The sequence below is a fragment of the Aethalodelphis obliquidens genome, unplaced genomic scaffold (genome assembly GCF_003676395.1).
Source record: "Aethalodelphis obliquidens isolate GAN/ISIS:26980383/991018 unplaced genomic scaffold, ASM367639v1 scaffold9, whole genome shotgun sequence".
Taxonomy (NCBI): Eukaryota; Metazoa; Chordata; class Mammalia; order Artiodactyla; family Delphinidae; genus Aethalodelphis; species Aethalodelphis obliquidens.
In genome coordinates this window covers 24,340,210-24,353,684 of record NW_020837953.1, presented here as the reverse complement: position 1 = coordinate 24,353,684, position 13,475 = coordinate 24,340,210, and the positions used below count along the sequence as shown (strand labels likewise).

General features: G+C 43.5%; 1 protein-coding gene across 5 annotated transcripts in view; it reads right to left on the bottom strand.

Moving 5' to 3' along the window:
- CLSPN (claspin) overlaps nt 1–13,475 on the bottom strand; it is a 33,950-nt gene that overhangs the window by 4,187 nt on the left and 16,288 nt on the right. The window contains exons 13-26 of one of the 5 annotated variants that reach the window (XR_003433320.1): nt 12,575–12,774; nt 11,775–11,929; nt 10,192–10,418; nt 9,508–9,619; nt 8,125–8,200; nt 7,802–7,905; nt 5,146–5,310; nt 4,917–5,038; nt 4,540–4,667; nt 3,886–3,991; nt 3,229–3,311; nt 2,797–2,958; nt 2,318–2,487; nt 1,109–2,095 (exon numbers count right to left, since the gene is read on the bottom strand). Coding sequence is in view for 3 of the 5 variants with exons in the window: in XM_027109126.1 (XP_026964927.1) it covers nt 2,377–2,487; nt 2,797–2,958; nt 3,229–3,311; nt 3,886–3,991; nt 4,540–4,667; nt 4,917–5,038; nt 5,146–5,310; nt 7,802–7,905; nt 8,125–8,200; nt 9,508–9,619; nt 10,192–10,418; nt 11,775–11,929; nt 12,575–12,774 (1,751 nt within the window). In the remaining 2 variants the exon portion in view is untranslated. Of the gene's footprint in view, nt 1–1,108; nt 2,488–2,796; nt 2,959–3,228; nt 3,312–3,885; nt 3,992–4,539; nt 4,668–4,916; nt 5,039–5,145; nt 5,311–7,801; nt 7,906–8,124; nt 8,201–9,507; nt 9,620–10,191; nt 10,419–11,774; nt 11,930–12,574; nt 12,775–13,475 lie in introns of those variants that run through there. The other 4 variants (XR_003433319.1, XM_027109126.1, XM_027109127.1 and 1 more) reach the window with 4 other exon arrangements.

The window sequence follows — 13,475 nt, the reverse complement described above, 5'->3', positions numbered from 1 at the left end:
GTATCATGACAATATTCCTCCCAGAAATACTCTCCCCTATTCTGCGGTGTACAAGCTCCACTTGGGGGACAGGAAGCCCCAAGAGACATTACATATATCTCTGGGAGCTAAAACCCCGAAAACACTCACATTGATCCATTAGAGATTCTCAAAGTGGGGTAAAGTTTGCAGAGAGGCAGTTGAGAATTTGCACAGGAAGCTGAGTACCTTGTCTCTACAGCGCTTTGGTGAGTATAACCTGGTGCTTTATGGAAGAGACCCTAGTATGGTTTGTGCAGCTGTGGACTGAATTGTTTAAATGAAGTAAACACCATGTGTCCCTACCCCAGCGTGTGGAACATCGCCCAGACTCACGTGCTCTCATCCCTCCAGGCAGATAATTTCCAAGCTAGTGAAGCTGAGTCCTACCAGGAGCCACCGCACAGGCCCTGGGCTTCAGTTTCCCTAGAATGGAGCTGAAGCTGGAGGCTCAGTGCTCTGGGCACAGGTCATATGGTCAGGTCCCGACTCTCCACTTCAATCTTATTACCAAGGCTTAGCTTGCCTTCTGACAGTTACACTGACATGGGGAAAAGCGACCCAGAGCTTAAGACTCAACTTTTCTTTCTCCAAAGAGTGCTTTCTTTCTGGAGCCTAGAATAGAAACCCTTTGCTCCCTAGATTTCTCAGGCACTGATTTTCTTATCCTTAGTGTTCAATCCTAATACTCTTCTCCATCTCTCCCTGCCAAAAAAGGATATGGGAAAGCAAAAGGGGAGAAATATCCAGCCCTCCTCCCTAGTTCTCTATTGCTTAGCAAGGGCTGCCTAGCCTTGGCCACTGTTTAGAGAGCTCAAAGGAAGGGGCAATGATGCCCACCTTGGACCCACGTCTGCCAATCAAAGGGCTATAACAACAGGCACCATTTATGTAAACTCTCCTCACCTGCACTGAACCCAAACTACTTGGTTAGTTAATTTGATCAATTCACCAGAGTTGAGAAGACAGTGAGGGGACAATGGCAGCAGCCTCTCACTCCAGTCCCAGAGGCCTCCCCTGAGAGACAGATACCCTGAAAACAAAATGCTCAACATCAGACAGGCTCTGACCTAAGAATGAGCATTCAATCTGGACAGCAAATCCTGCCTTCAAGGCATTGGGATTTATTGAAAAACTACATACATATTAAAACATCTTTATATACATTTTCACCATTACAAGATTACAAATATACAAATGTAAATTCCAGCAAAGTCAGCATCTTGCATATTACAAGCAACTGTAGAAAACCTATATCCTAATTCCACCAGTTAAATTGGTATTCCTTATCTGCCAGTGAAAAACTGGCACGGTTCATCCAGCTTCCCAAGTCCAGCTCCTGACAGTGAAACCACAGTATTTACATGAAATGTTTTTCCAAAGCAGCAGTGACACTTGGTTCTGAGAGGAAAAAAAAAAATCTGTCTAAAACTCTGACAGCCTCATGGTAGTTCAGGGAAAATCGGGAGTGGTGGCAATCCTAACAATATTTTGATGAAACTCCAAGATGATCTTTTCTCAAAATAAGTAATGAAGTATTAAATTGTCCTCTGCTCAGGGCAATGTACTCAACCCAGTTTAATGCAATAAATAATGATTATATATAACTCTTCCAGTCAGAATGAGAAGGAAGGTCCTTGAGCAACAGTGCTTCAAATCGAAAATTTAGTCCTAAGAGAGAGCTCTCTGCCCCACGGAATATCTAATGTCTATGGACCCTGGATGTAACCTTTTATCTTCATCCTCATACTCCAGAAAAGTCGCTCCTTCTGACTTGGGTACCAGTTTGAGTCCTTATTATAAAGGAAGCACAGGTTAATTGGAAAGTTGAGACTGCACTGGGAAGAGGCATAAAAGAAAATGGAAGGGGCAAAACTAATAAAACAGCCCATGTGTCGATTCCTAGATCCTCTAAGAAGTCTCTCTTTCACTGAGTCCTGGTCACCATGGTGCAGATCATAGGGGTGTGAAGGAGTCATCCCAGTTTTGATGTTCACTGCTGTCTGTAATTTTCTGTCATGCCACACTTTTTCTTCCTCCAATCACCCCTTTCACCAAAAGTTATCAACCCAGGAAGCTGCTAGGATAAAATGTCAAATATTTAATGGAGGACACCCAGGTATCCCATAAGTTGATGTTGTAAACACTGAAGAATTAAGTTAGTGGCCAACCCAGGAAGTAATACTAGGAAAGAGATGTCCAGAGCCATGCAGTGGAAAGAACTGGAATCTCTGTCCTCAACCTTAATGCATTGATTATGAAGGAAGGGGGAATAATCCACATGAGCATCGATTCCAACCTTCAATGCCAGAAACTTCTCAACGAAGTCTCAACACAGGTGCCGGTGCCCTTGTGGTGTTAGCTTTCCAAGTATCTGAAGATGCTTTGCTTCGATCCTGAAGCGCTATCATCTGTTTTGAGGCGCTTAGGTGAAGGGGATGTCATTAAAGACGGACCCCTTCTCCTTACCTAGAGAGCAGAGAAAGAGCCAACTCAAGACCTTCATACAAGTACTTAGCTTCACTTAGCCCTTAAGCAGCTCATAGTTAAATCACGGATCATTAGAAAAAAAGAAAGAAATTTTCCAGGCAAGTTTCAAAGCTGATTACTTACTGCAGGTAGCAATCCCCTTGTACCTTATTGGGAGTGCAAGATTAACACTGCAGCATTTAAGCCTTTAAGCCAGAAATATATTTTTTTCAATTCAATTCAATTCAATTCAATTCATTCATTCACTCTGCTGTGGAGATTCACCAAATCAGTTCTCAAATTCCCTACCCGAGGCTTAGATGATTCCTTTGCTGCCTCAGCCTTGACAGGAGAAAGTGTGTGGAAGACAAAGTTTCTTGAATTTCGGGGAGCACTAGGGTTGAGGTCAGACAGGGCGGCCAGTTTCTGAAGCACAGCTTTGGGCTGGTTTAGCAGTGAGCCCGTCTTCAGCTGAGGAAAGAAGAGTCATCAAATTCCTGGTATCAAATTCCAAGTGCCAAGGGAAGAATGAGAAGTCAGCGCCTCCCTGCCTCCACCAGGTATTGAGGGGACACAGTCCTATCCTGCTCAAGTAGAAAAGAAATGGTAGGCTCCTTTGACATCTCCTTCCATTTCTTGCAGCCACCTCCCTCCCCTAATGAAAGAGCATTCCCTTAACTTGACCTGGGCCTTTATAACACTGAAGATCATGACATCAGGCTAACAAGGTCCCCAACCAACCTGGTTGTCACTTCCTGGTTTGGTGGCTTCAAAAGGATTTCTGAATAAAGACTCTGATTCTTGAATAACCACAGTGCGACTGGCTGAAAAGAAAAGACAGAGAGGCTTGTTCTGGACAAAGCTGCGTAGAATTACTTTTAAATCTAAACAAGCTAACAAGCCTTTAACTAAACCAATAAACTAAAGCCATAGGAACTCTGATTATTTTATAATCATGACTTGAAAGTACACTTAAGTGGCTTAAGAGAAGACAGACAACTCAGCTGAACTTACTGTCTAATTAACAGTAATAATAAGAAAATACAAGAGTGGTAGGAGTGTTAAGGAGTGTTTAAGAGCATCAGCTCTGGGGTTAGGCATATCTGGGTTCAAATTCCAGCTCTAACACTTAAGTATATAATCCTGGGCAACTGAATAAAGAAGCCAGAATTCAATCCTCCGAGCTGCCTTAGAACATAAAGCAAAACCAGCTACATATACTCACAATCACAATGTCGACTGCCCAACAGTCTAAGATGGAAAGAATACTGTCTCTCCCCATCGGAGCGACGCCGGCCCATGAGTAGGCTGCACCAGCCCCCGAAGGCTGGAGTCACCTCTAAGGCTCCAGCACTAACAACCCCGGGGGCCAGACCCTGAGGAGGACTAAGAGCTCACCGTTCTTCTGTAGAGCTTTGGCTGTAACTTTCTTGGCCAGCATCATAAACTGACTGTCTTCCCCAATCTCCTCTTCTTCTTCAGCTGCAATTTTCCCCTGCTGTGCCTGAAAATAAAAATCAGACAGCATTAACAGAAGCCCACAGCTCCCCCAAATAATTAGTATAGCCTGGAAACTAGAGTACTTGGGACAGCATTTGTTTTCCTTTTTGCAACTCTTTGTTGCTTTAGACCAAAAAAAAAAAAAAGGATTTTGGATAAAAACATGACTAGAACTGCCCATGGTAACCTTCTCAAAGCACAAAAGAAAATTCAAGGATTAAAAGGGACAGCAGGGTTCCCCTGGTGGCGCAGTGGTTGAGAGTCCGCCTGCCAATGCAGGGGACACGGGTTTGTGCCCCGGTCCGGGAGGATCCCACATGCCGCAGAGCGGCTGGTCCTGTGAGCCATGGCCGCTGGGCCTGCGCGTCCGGAGCCTGTGCTCCGCAGCGTGAGAGGCCACAATGGTGAGAGGCCTGCGTACCACAAAAAAAAAAAAAAAAAAGGGGACAGCAATATATTGCCCAAGATTTTGACGACTATCATGACAAGCTGGGTGACGGAGTGACCTCATAAGTAGGGTCGGAATAGGAGAATTTCTTGCAGGCTTCCTACCTGGTCCCGAAGCCACTGCTCTCGTTCAATTCGCTCCTTCCTCCATCTGGCTTCCGTCTCATCAAGCTGTTCTTCAGTCTGATCATCATCAGAGTCTCTGTGGAACAAGTCCATCTGGGAAGCATCATCTAAAGCAAAGAGTTAAGGCTATTAGCATTCTGCACTCCCCACAAGAGAGGGTGTCTCAACAGACACAAGTGAACCCTTTTCATTTACAATACACTGACACAAGCTTTTCCTATCCATTAACAGAAAATAAAGGTCAAGGCAAGGTCCTCCACAGCTGCCTGCTATAGTTTTGATTTCCTCTTGCTGTCTTAAACTGGACAAATATGTACCTTTGTACAATTTGCTTCTAAAGACAACAATCAAAATACCTATGTTCTTCCATCGGAATTTCCTCATTCGTCCAGGACCATCACTGTGCAGGTCCCCATCAGCAAGGTACCTTTCTTGGTACAAACGTAACTGTCGTTTATCATCATCCAACATTGTTTTCCTACAACAGGAGAAATACGGTGTTCAAAACCAGGACCACTCTGGCTGGTTATAGGGCCTGCCTTAAGACACACCCCATTATTCAGAAGGGCTTGCTGGGATACTGACATGTGTATTTTCTTGATTTGACTCTGCAGTTCCTCATCAGAAGGAAGTAATTCATCAATTACATCCTCTTCATATTCATCAAGCTCTTCCCCATCATACTCATCTTCACTTCCCACGTCACTCCCTGACACCTCTGCCTCATCCTCCAGGTATTTCTTCAATCTCCTGGAAAATTGAAAATTAGAAAATACAACAATGAATATACACACAGCAATGAGAAAAGCAGAACACAGAGCCATCTCTAATAACAATAAGATTTAATTAATAATACATTTTGATAATACTTAAAAGTCTATTATTTAATATATACTGTGTGCCAATAACTGTGCTTTGGAGCATTACTGCGTTATCTCAGGGAGGAGTATTATTATTCCTTTCAATTTTCAGTTGAAGGAACTGAGACTCAGAGAGTAAACAACTTACCAATGGTCACACAGCTAGCTGGGAGGCAGCAGAGCCTGGATTCAACCTAGGTTGCTGACTCTAAAGCCAGAACTCTCAATCTCCTCTATATATTTGGGACACACCTGCTAGAAGGTTCAAACTATTTTGTCTTGTATTTAAGCTTACCAGCTTCAAGAGACAGACTACAGATAGCATAGTATGGAAAGGTAATAGACTGTAGTCTTCTTACAGCCTGCCAAATCTTGACCCTCAAGTTAGAGGTATGACTGAAGCTCAGAGTTAGTAGTAATCAAAACCACTGCAAGTTAGTTTTTCTGACTTCAGCTCACATCGAGAACAAATCTGCTGTCATCTGAGTTCAAAGTGCTGTCACCTATGGTCATGAGTGGCAGAAGCTTGATGGCTTTCTGATGGCTGATTTTTTTTTAAAATAAATTTATTTATTATTTATTTTTGGCTGTGTTGGGTCTTCGTTTCTGTGCGAGGGCTTTCTCTAGTTGCGGCAAGCGGGGGCCACTCTTCATCGCGGTGCGCGGGCCTCTCACTGTTGCGGCCTCTCGCTGTGGAGCACGGCTCCAGGCACGCAGGCTCAGTAGTTGTGGCTCACGGGCCCAGTTGCTCCGCGGCATGTGGGATCCTCCCAGACCAGGGCTCGAACCCGTGTCCCCTGCATCGGCAGGCAGACTCTCAACCACTGCACCACCAGGGAAGCCCCGAAGACTGATTTTTTATGAAAGACTTCCATTATTATTTTAAAGCTGAGTTCCTCTAACTCCTAGGGTTCCTGAAGAATTCCTTCAGGGGCCAATAGCCACTAAGCTTCTCAATCTTCCCATCTACCCTCTTTGAGCAGTTCAATTTTTAGCTGCCATTCTTTATAAGATTTCATTTGAACAAAGGACTCTATAGTTAAATAAGGTTTAAGAACCATTGCCTTAGAAAAAAAATCTATAGATGGCCCAAAGCTGTATGAATAGTTAATTTGACAGGTGACAAATTAGAAGCCCAAACTGATCTCAACAGAATGGAATGATGGGCTAAAAACAACAAAATAAATCTAATAAGGATCAATATGATATCCTATATTTGAATTCCAAAAGTCATCTACAAATAATAAAATGTGGAATACCTATTAAAATGGTTTTTATAAAACCTTCAATATCAAGGAAAAAGGCTTACAGATATGGTAAGTAGGAAAAAAAAGCAAGATGCAAAATTGTACATATAAAAAAAATTGTACAGATCTCAACCACATAAAAATACATGCCTGAAAAAAAGTTATGAGGTAATAATAACCACCACCACCACTTTCAAAAATATCCTGGACGGTGGACATGGATGACTTTCTTTTTTTTGGCTGCGTTGGGTCTTTGTTGCTGCACGCGGGCTTTCTCTAGTTGCGGTGAGCAGGGGCTACTCTTTGTTGTGGTGCTCGGGCTTCTCTTTGCAGTGGCTTCTCTTGTTGCAGAGCACGGGCTCTAGGCATGCGGGCTTCAGTAGTTGCAGCACTCGGGCTCAGTAGTTGTGGCTCTCGGGCTCTAGAGTACAGGCTCAGTAGTTGTGGCGCACGGGCTTAGTTGCTCCGTGGCATGTGGGATTGTCCCAGACCAGGGATCGAACCTGTGTCCCCTGCATTGGCAGGTGGATTCTTAACCACTGCATCACCAGGGAAGTTCCTGGATGACTTTTTATTTATGTCTTTCTGTATTCTTTGAAATATTCCAAAATAAATGGCTTACTTTCATGATCAAAATGACAACAAAATATTAAAAAAATAAAGGGGGGTCATTTGCCTGAGACTAGGATGAGGAAAACCTGAATGACAGTAATTCACAGGAAAAAAGGCATGGGGAATTTTAGTCATCTACAAGATCCTCAGGATCTACAGTGACTCAGCTCTTATGCTCTTTGGTTACTTTATAAAGTAGTATGCAACCAGAACAAGGGATGTGGTTGTACCACTACATAGAGCGGTGGTCAGACCACACGTGAAGATAAAGAGAGTTTCCATACATGTGAGGAGTCTGGAAGCAATGTCACGTGAGAAACAGTTGAAGAACTAGGGATGTTTAGTATAGGAATCACTTGAGGACGTGACCATCTTTGAATACTCAAGAGATACCACGTAAATGGCTTCTATTCAATCTGTGTTAACCACAAAAAGGAAAAATAGAACCAGCAAATGTAGCAAGCTACAACTCAACTGTCAGGAGAACTTTCTTGCAACTGAAGGAAGGGGCATAACACCTACATTTGCCTTTTCAACTTCTCGGATTGCTGCAGGAGGTCTTCCTCATCATTATCTTCATGGTCTTCTAGTGCTGGGTCTTCATTGTCAGAGTCACTGTGTTCATCCTGCAAAATCATATAGTATCACATGCAAAGTTACACAGAATAAAATGTGTCCTCAACTAAGACAGGAATTTATAAACTTCTGCCCAAACATTTGATTCTAGGAAATTGCTTCTGATAACATGCCAAACAGAATTCTCAAGAACTCAAACTACAAAACAAGCAAACACAGCAGCGATACATGGAGTTCGGTTATGATTACTCTGTCCCCTTCAAACTCACCTCATCACTATCAAACTCATTATCATTTGGGACAAGCTGAAAGTCTCCAAATTCCTCCTCTTCACCTTCTTCTTCCCTAAAATGCAAATCAACAAATCAATAAAAGAGTTGAAAGCAAACTACAAGCAGTCAGCCAACTTAGGAATTGAAAATATTTTATAGCACCAACAATCTCTTCAAGAAACAGGAAACGAGATATCTTGCCTTTAAAAAAATTTTTTAAATTGTGATAAAATACACACAACATAGTTTACTATCTTAATCATTTTAAGTGTACAGTTCATTAGTGTTACGTACATTCACATTGTTATGCAACCAACTTCCAGAACTCTTCATCTTACAAAACTAAAACTCTATACCCTTTCAATAGCAACTCCCCATTCTTCCCTCCCCACAATCCCTAGCAACCACCCTTCTACTTTGTGTCTACGAATTTGACTACTCTAAGTACCTCATGTAAGTGGAATCATACAGTATTTGTCATCTTGTGACTAGCTTACTTCACTTAGCATAATCTCCTCACAGTTCATCCATGCTGTAGCATGTATCAGAATCTCCTTCCTTTTTAAATGCTGAATATTATTCCACTGTGTATGTATCCACTTGGGATGCTTCCACCTTTTGACTATTACGAATAATACTATGAACATGGGTGTACAAATATCTATTACAGACGCTGTTCTCACTTCTTTTGTGTATATAGCCAAAAGTGGAATAACTGCTGGGTGTGAGGTAGTATCTTATTATGGTTTTGATTTGCATTATCTTTTCTTTTCTTTTTAAAATAAATTTATTTTTATTTTTGGCTGTGTTGGGTCTTCGCTGCTGCGCACGGGCTTTCTCTAGTTGCAACGAGCAGGGGCTACTCTTCGTGGCAGTGTGCGGGCTTCTCATTGCAGTGGCCTCTCATTGCAGAGCACGGGCTCTAGGCACATGGGCTTCAGTAGTTAGAGCACGCAGGCTCAGTAGTTGTGGTTCACAGGCTCTAGAGTGCAGGCTCAGTAGTTGTGGCGCATGGGCTTAGTTGCTCCACAGCATGAGGGATCTTCCCGGACCTGGGCTTGAACCCATGTCCCCTGCATTGGCAGGTGGATTCTCAACCACTGTGCCACCAGGGAAGCCCCTGCATTTCCTTAATTATTAGTGATGTTGAGAACTTTCATGTGCTTTTTCTTGCCCTTTTTTTACCCTGTTCCCCACCAACTAAATGAAAGCATTATAATTTCCTTACTATGCAAATATGAGACTCAAACAGACTGCAAGACTCTCAGACAGGATATGAAGCCCCTAAGATGACCATTTATTCCTGAGCCCAGAGAACCTACCCCAGTATTTTATCAGAACACCGGACTTGCCAAGTTCCCTCCAATCACTGAGACTCACCTGTCTGTTGGGAAAGAGCCTGAGCAAAGAGCAAGTGCTTCTTCCATTGGATCACCCAGACTGTTCTCCTTCTCCTGCTTAGTTAACTCTGATGGAGCCAGAGTAGAGACATCTACATCACGATGAAGAAAAAGATTTGTCACCAAGAAATGACAGCTTTATCCTCTCTCCCCAGCCATCTGAAGACATGCCGGCTCAACACAGTTCTAAGGTAAGCTTGCCAAAAAGAGCTCCCCATTCATTCATTCATTCAACAAATCCTTATTTAGTGCTTACTATGTGCCAGGCGCCAGGAAGACAGCAGCAAACAAAACAAAGATCGCAGCTCCCAAACAGCTTACGTTCTAGCAGAGGTGTGAGGGGGAGAAAGGGGTGTGCAGGTGGAAGTAATAAGTTAGCATTTATATGAAATATTCTATGCAGCAGACACTGCTCTAAGCTTTGCACATATATTAGCCATAAATGACAAGTCATATGGCCAAAGCTAAAGCAGTTTTAAGTTGATACTTCACCACTCTAAGAAAGTAAGAGCTCTGAATGTCAGGAGCTAAGCAGTGCATGCAACCTATGCTCAAGAATCCACCACAGCTCTGTTTTCTCACCTGACAGTAAGGGGCTTCTTTTCAAGGACACTGACTTAAGATATTTGGCTGTGGTGAGCCTGATGCTCTGTTGGATAATTACCCTGAGAAGTAAATTTTCCTGAACACAGATCCAGAAGTTCCTCCATGTTCTCTTTCTTGTCGCTCTTCCTGGACAGAGGTTTTTCGGCCTGAGATGTGAACTTTCCCGTACACAAATCCAACAGCTCATCCATGTTGGCGTCCATGGCGTTCTCATCCATACTGGCCAATGGCAATCGAGGCTTCAAAGCTTGGTACTGATTCCTGTGGTTTCTAACATTTAAGAACCTACAAGCACAATGAAGAGTGTAAGAAATTCTCCAGGAAAAAAACAAAGTGGTGGGTGAAAAGCCCGAACTCATCTCCAATACCAAAGTTAGAAGCTGAATCCTGAACCAGAAGACAAGAGTGTCACACTTTAGCCTGTGACAATCTAAAGAGGGAGGGGGAAGTTTATGAAAGAATAAAGCCTATTCGAAAGGTAAAGGGCATGGGACTTCCCTGGTGGTACAGTGGTTAAGAACCTACCTGCCAAGGCAGGGGAGACAGGTTCATGCCCTGGTCCAGAAAGATCCCACATGCTGCAGAGCAACTAAGCCCGTGCACCACAACTACTGAGCCTGCGCTCTAGAGCCCACAAGCCACAACTACTGAGCCCGCAAGCCACAACTACTGAGGCCACGTGGCACAACTACTGAAGCCCGCACACCTAGAGCTCATGCTCCACAACAAGAGAAGCCACCACAACGAAGAGTAGCCCCCACTTGCCACAACTAGAGAAAGCTCATGCACAGCAACAAAGACCCAATGCAGCCAAAATTAAAAAGATAAATAAATAAATTAATTTTTGAAAAAAGCCAATTCTAAAAAAAAAAGGTGAAGGGTAAAGGATAATTTTTGGCTTCAAATGGTGCTAGAGTAGGGCTTGGTGTTATGCATGTAATGTGCCACAAAAGTGTCAATTCTCAATCCTACCCAACAATCCTAACATAGTAGGGTGGATGCAGAGAAATCTGATGACCTTATAAGAGCTATGCATTTCATACAATGCAGAAATTGAAGGATCAGAATGCCAGCAAGGCTATTTACTTTTTCTTTTTTTAAAAAATAAATGTATTTATTTATTTATTTATTTTTGGCCGCGTTGGGTCTTCATTGCTGTGTGCAGGCTTTCTCTGGTTGCGGCGAGCGGGGGCTACTCTTCATTGTGGTGCGTGGGCTTCTCATTGTGGTGGCTTCTCTTGTTGCAGAGCATGGGCTCTAGGCGCCCGGGCTTCAGTAGTTGTGGCTCGCAGGCTCCGTAGTTGTGGCTCACGGGATCTAGAGCGCAGGCTCAGTAGTTGTGGCGCATGGGCTTAGTTGCCTGTGGGATGTGGGATCTTCCCAGACCAGGGCTTGAACCCGTGTCTCCTGCATTGGCAGGCGGATTCTTAACCACTGTGCCACCAGGGAAGCCCAATGCTATTTACTTTTAATTTTCTAGACAGACTTTGTTCAAACGTGTGGAATGTAATACTAATGGTCTGTACACCTCTCTTTCTCAGAAGAGAAAGCACAGATGGAGCGACAGAAGCTCACTTTATTTTTAAACAAAATTAAGCCGTACCCAGCACCATCCACCCACAGAAACATAAAACTACCTACCCATCTGCATCCAACAGTTGGCTCTGAGTGTCATCTTCTAAACAGAACTGGAAGTCTCCTGCTCCTAGGAAAAGTGTCTTAGGCTCTGGGGAGGCGTTATACAGATCCTGGGAATCCTCTATGGGAAGTGAAGGCTCAGACAGCTTCCCTGAACTCTGGCACCAAAACAAAACCAAACAAAAACAAAACATTTTACAAATGTCATTCACTGTCATGACAACAGCAGAAGCTGCTATTTGTAAAATTTAATCTACTCTCAGGCAATTGCAGTTGAGGAGGACAATGCATAGCCAAGAGGAGCATAAAGAAAAATATTTTCAAGAAAGTAAGAAACTTGGATGAGGCTTGTTTTTAATACACAAAGCGGGGGGACTTCCCTGGTGGTGCAGTGGTTAAGAATCCGCCTGCCAATGCAGGGGACACGGGTTCGAGCCCTGGTCTGGGCAGATCCCACATGCCGCGGACCAACTAAGCCCGTGAGCCACAACTACTGAAGCTCGCGCACCTAGAGCACATGCTCCACAACAAGAGAAGCCACAGCAACGAGAAGCCCATGCAACACAACGAAGAGTAGCCCCCATTCCCCGAAACTAGAGAAAGTCCACGTGCAGCAACAAAGACCCAATGCAGCCAAAAATAAATAAATAAAATAAATTTATATATATATAAAAATACACAAAGGGGTGGATTTTTTAAACTAAACATACACAATGTGGTGGGAGTTGTTGGCTTGGACACACTTTATTTAGCAATGTGGGAAGCAAAAGCAGAAGGAGATTAGAAAACCACTGCCATCTTACCTTAGAAGCTGAGCTGACCAAACTGGCTCGAAATAGTCCAGGGGAAGGAGATCTGAATCCTCCTGCCGTAGGGAAAAGACTGGTCCCACGGCCTGTTTGTCTGTTGCAAGGCTGATAGGATGGAATCGTGGAGCCTATCAGCTCAAAGCTGCTATTGTGGCTGCTCTCCTTTGTCAGTAATGAGCATGAATCATCTTCATCTAACGAAAAATAACTTTTAAGTGCATGATTCCAGAAATAAGTTAGATTTGTTTAGGAAAAAGAGTTGAGAATGAAACTGTCAGGTAAGACCCACTGGCAAACCTCTCAAGTCACATGTTCCAAAGCGTTACATTAAAGGTCAATTACGGGGGCGCAGTGGTTAATAATCCACCTGCCAATGCAGGGGACACGGGTTCGAGCCCTGGTCCGGGAAGATCCCACATGCCGCGGAGCAACTAAGCCTGTCTGCCACAACTACTGAGCCTGCACTCTAGAGCCCACGAGCCACAACTACTGAGCCTGCATGCCACAACTACGGAAGCCCGCGTGTCTAGAGCCTGTGCTCCACAAGAGAAGCCACTGTAATGAGAAGCTCGTGCACCGTAATGATGAGTAGCCCCCGTTCACCACAACTAGAGAAAGCCTGCACACAGCAACGAAGACCCAACGCAGCCAAAAATAAATAAATAAAATAAATAAATTTTTTTAAAAAAAAGGTCAATTATGGTACTAAGATAACATTATATAATCAGGGTTTATCACTGTGAGCTAAGTGACACCTGAAAGTTCCTGTCTTTCTGCCTAATGCCTATGATTACTCTTTCCATTATCCAATCACTTACACATCTTCCTTTGATCTACATATGATAGAAATGTTTCATGTTTCGTTCAATCAACACATACTCACTAAGGACGTATT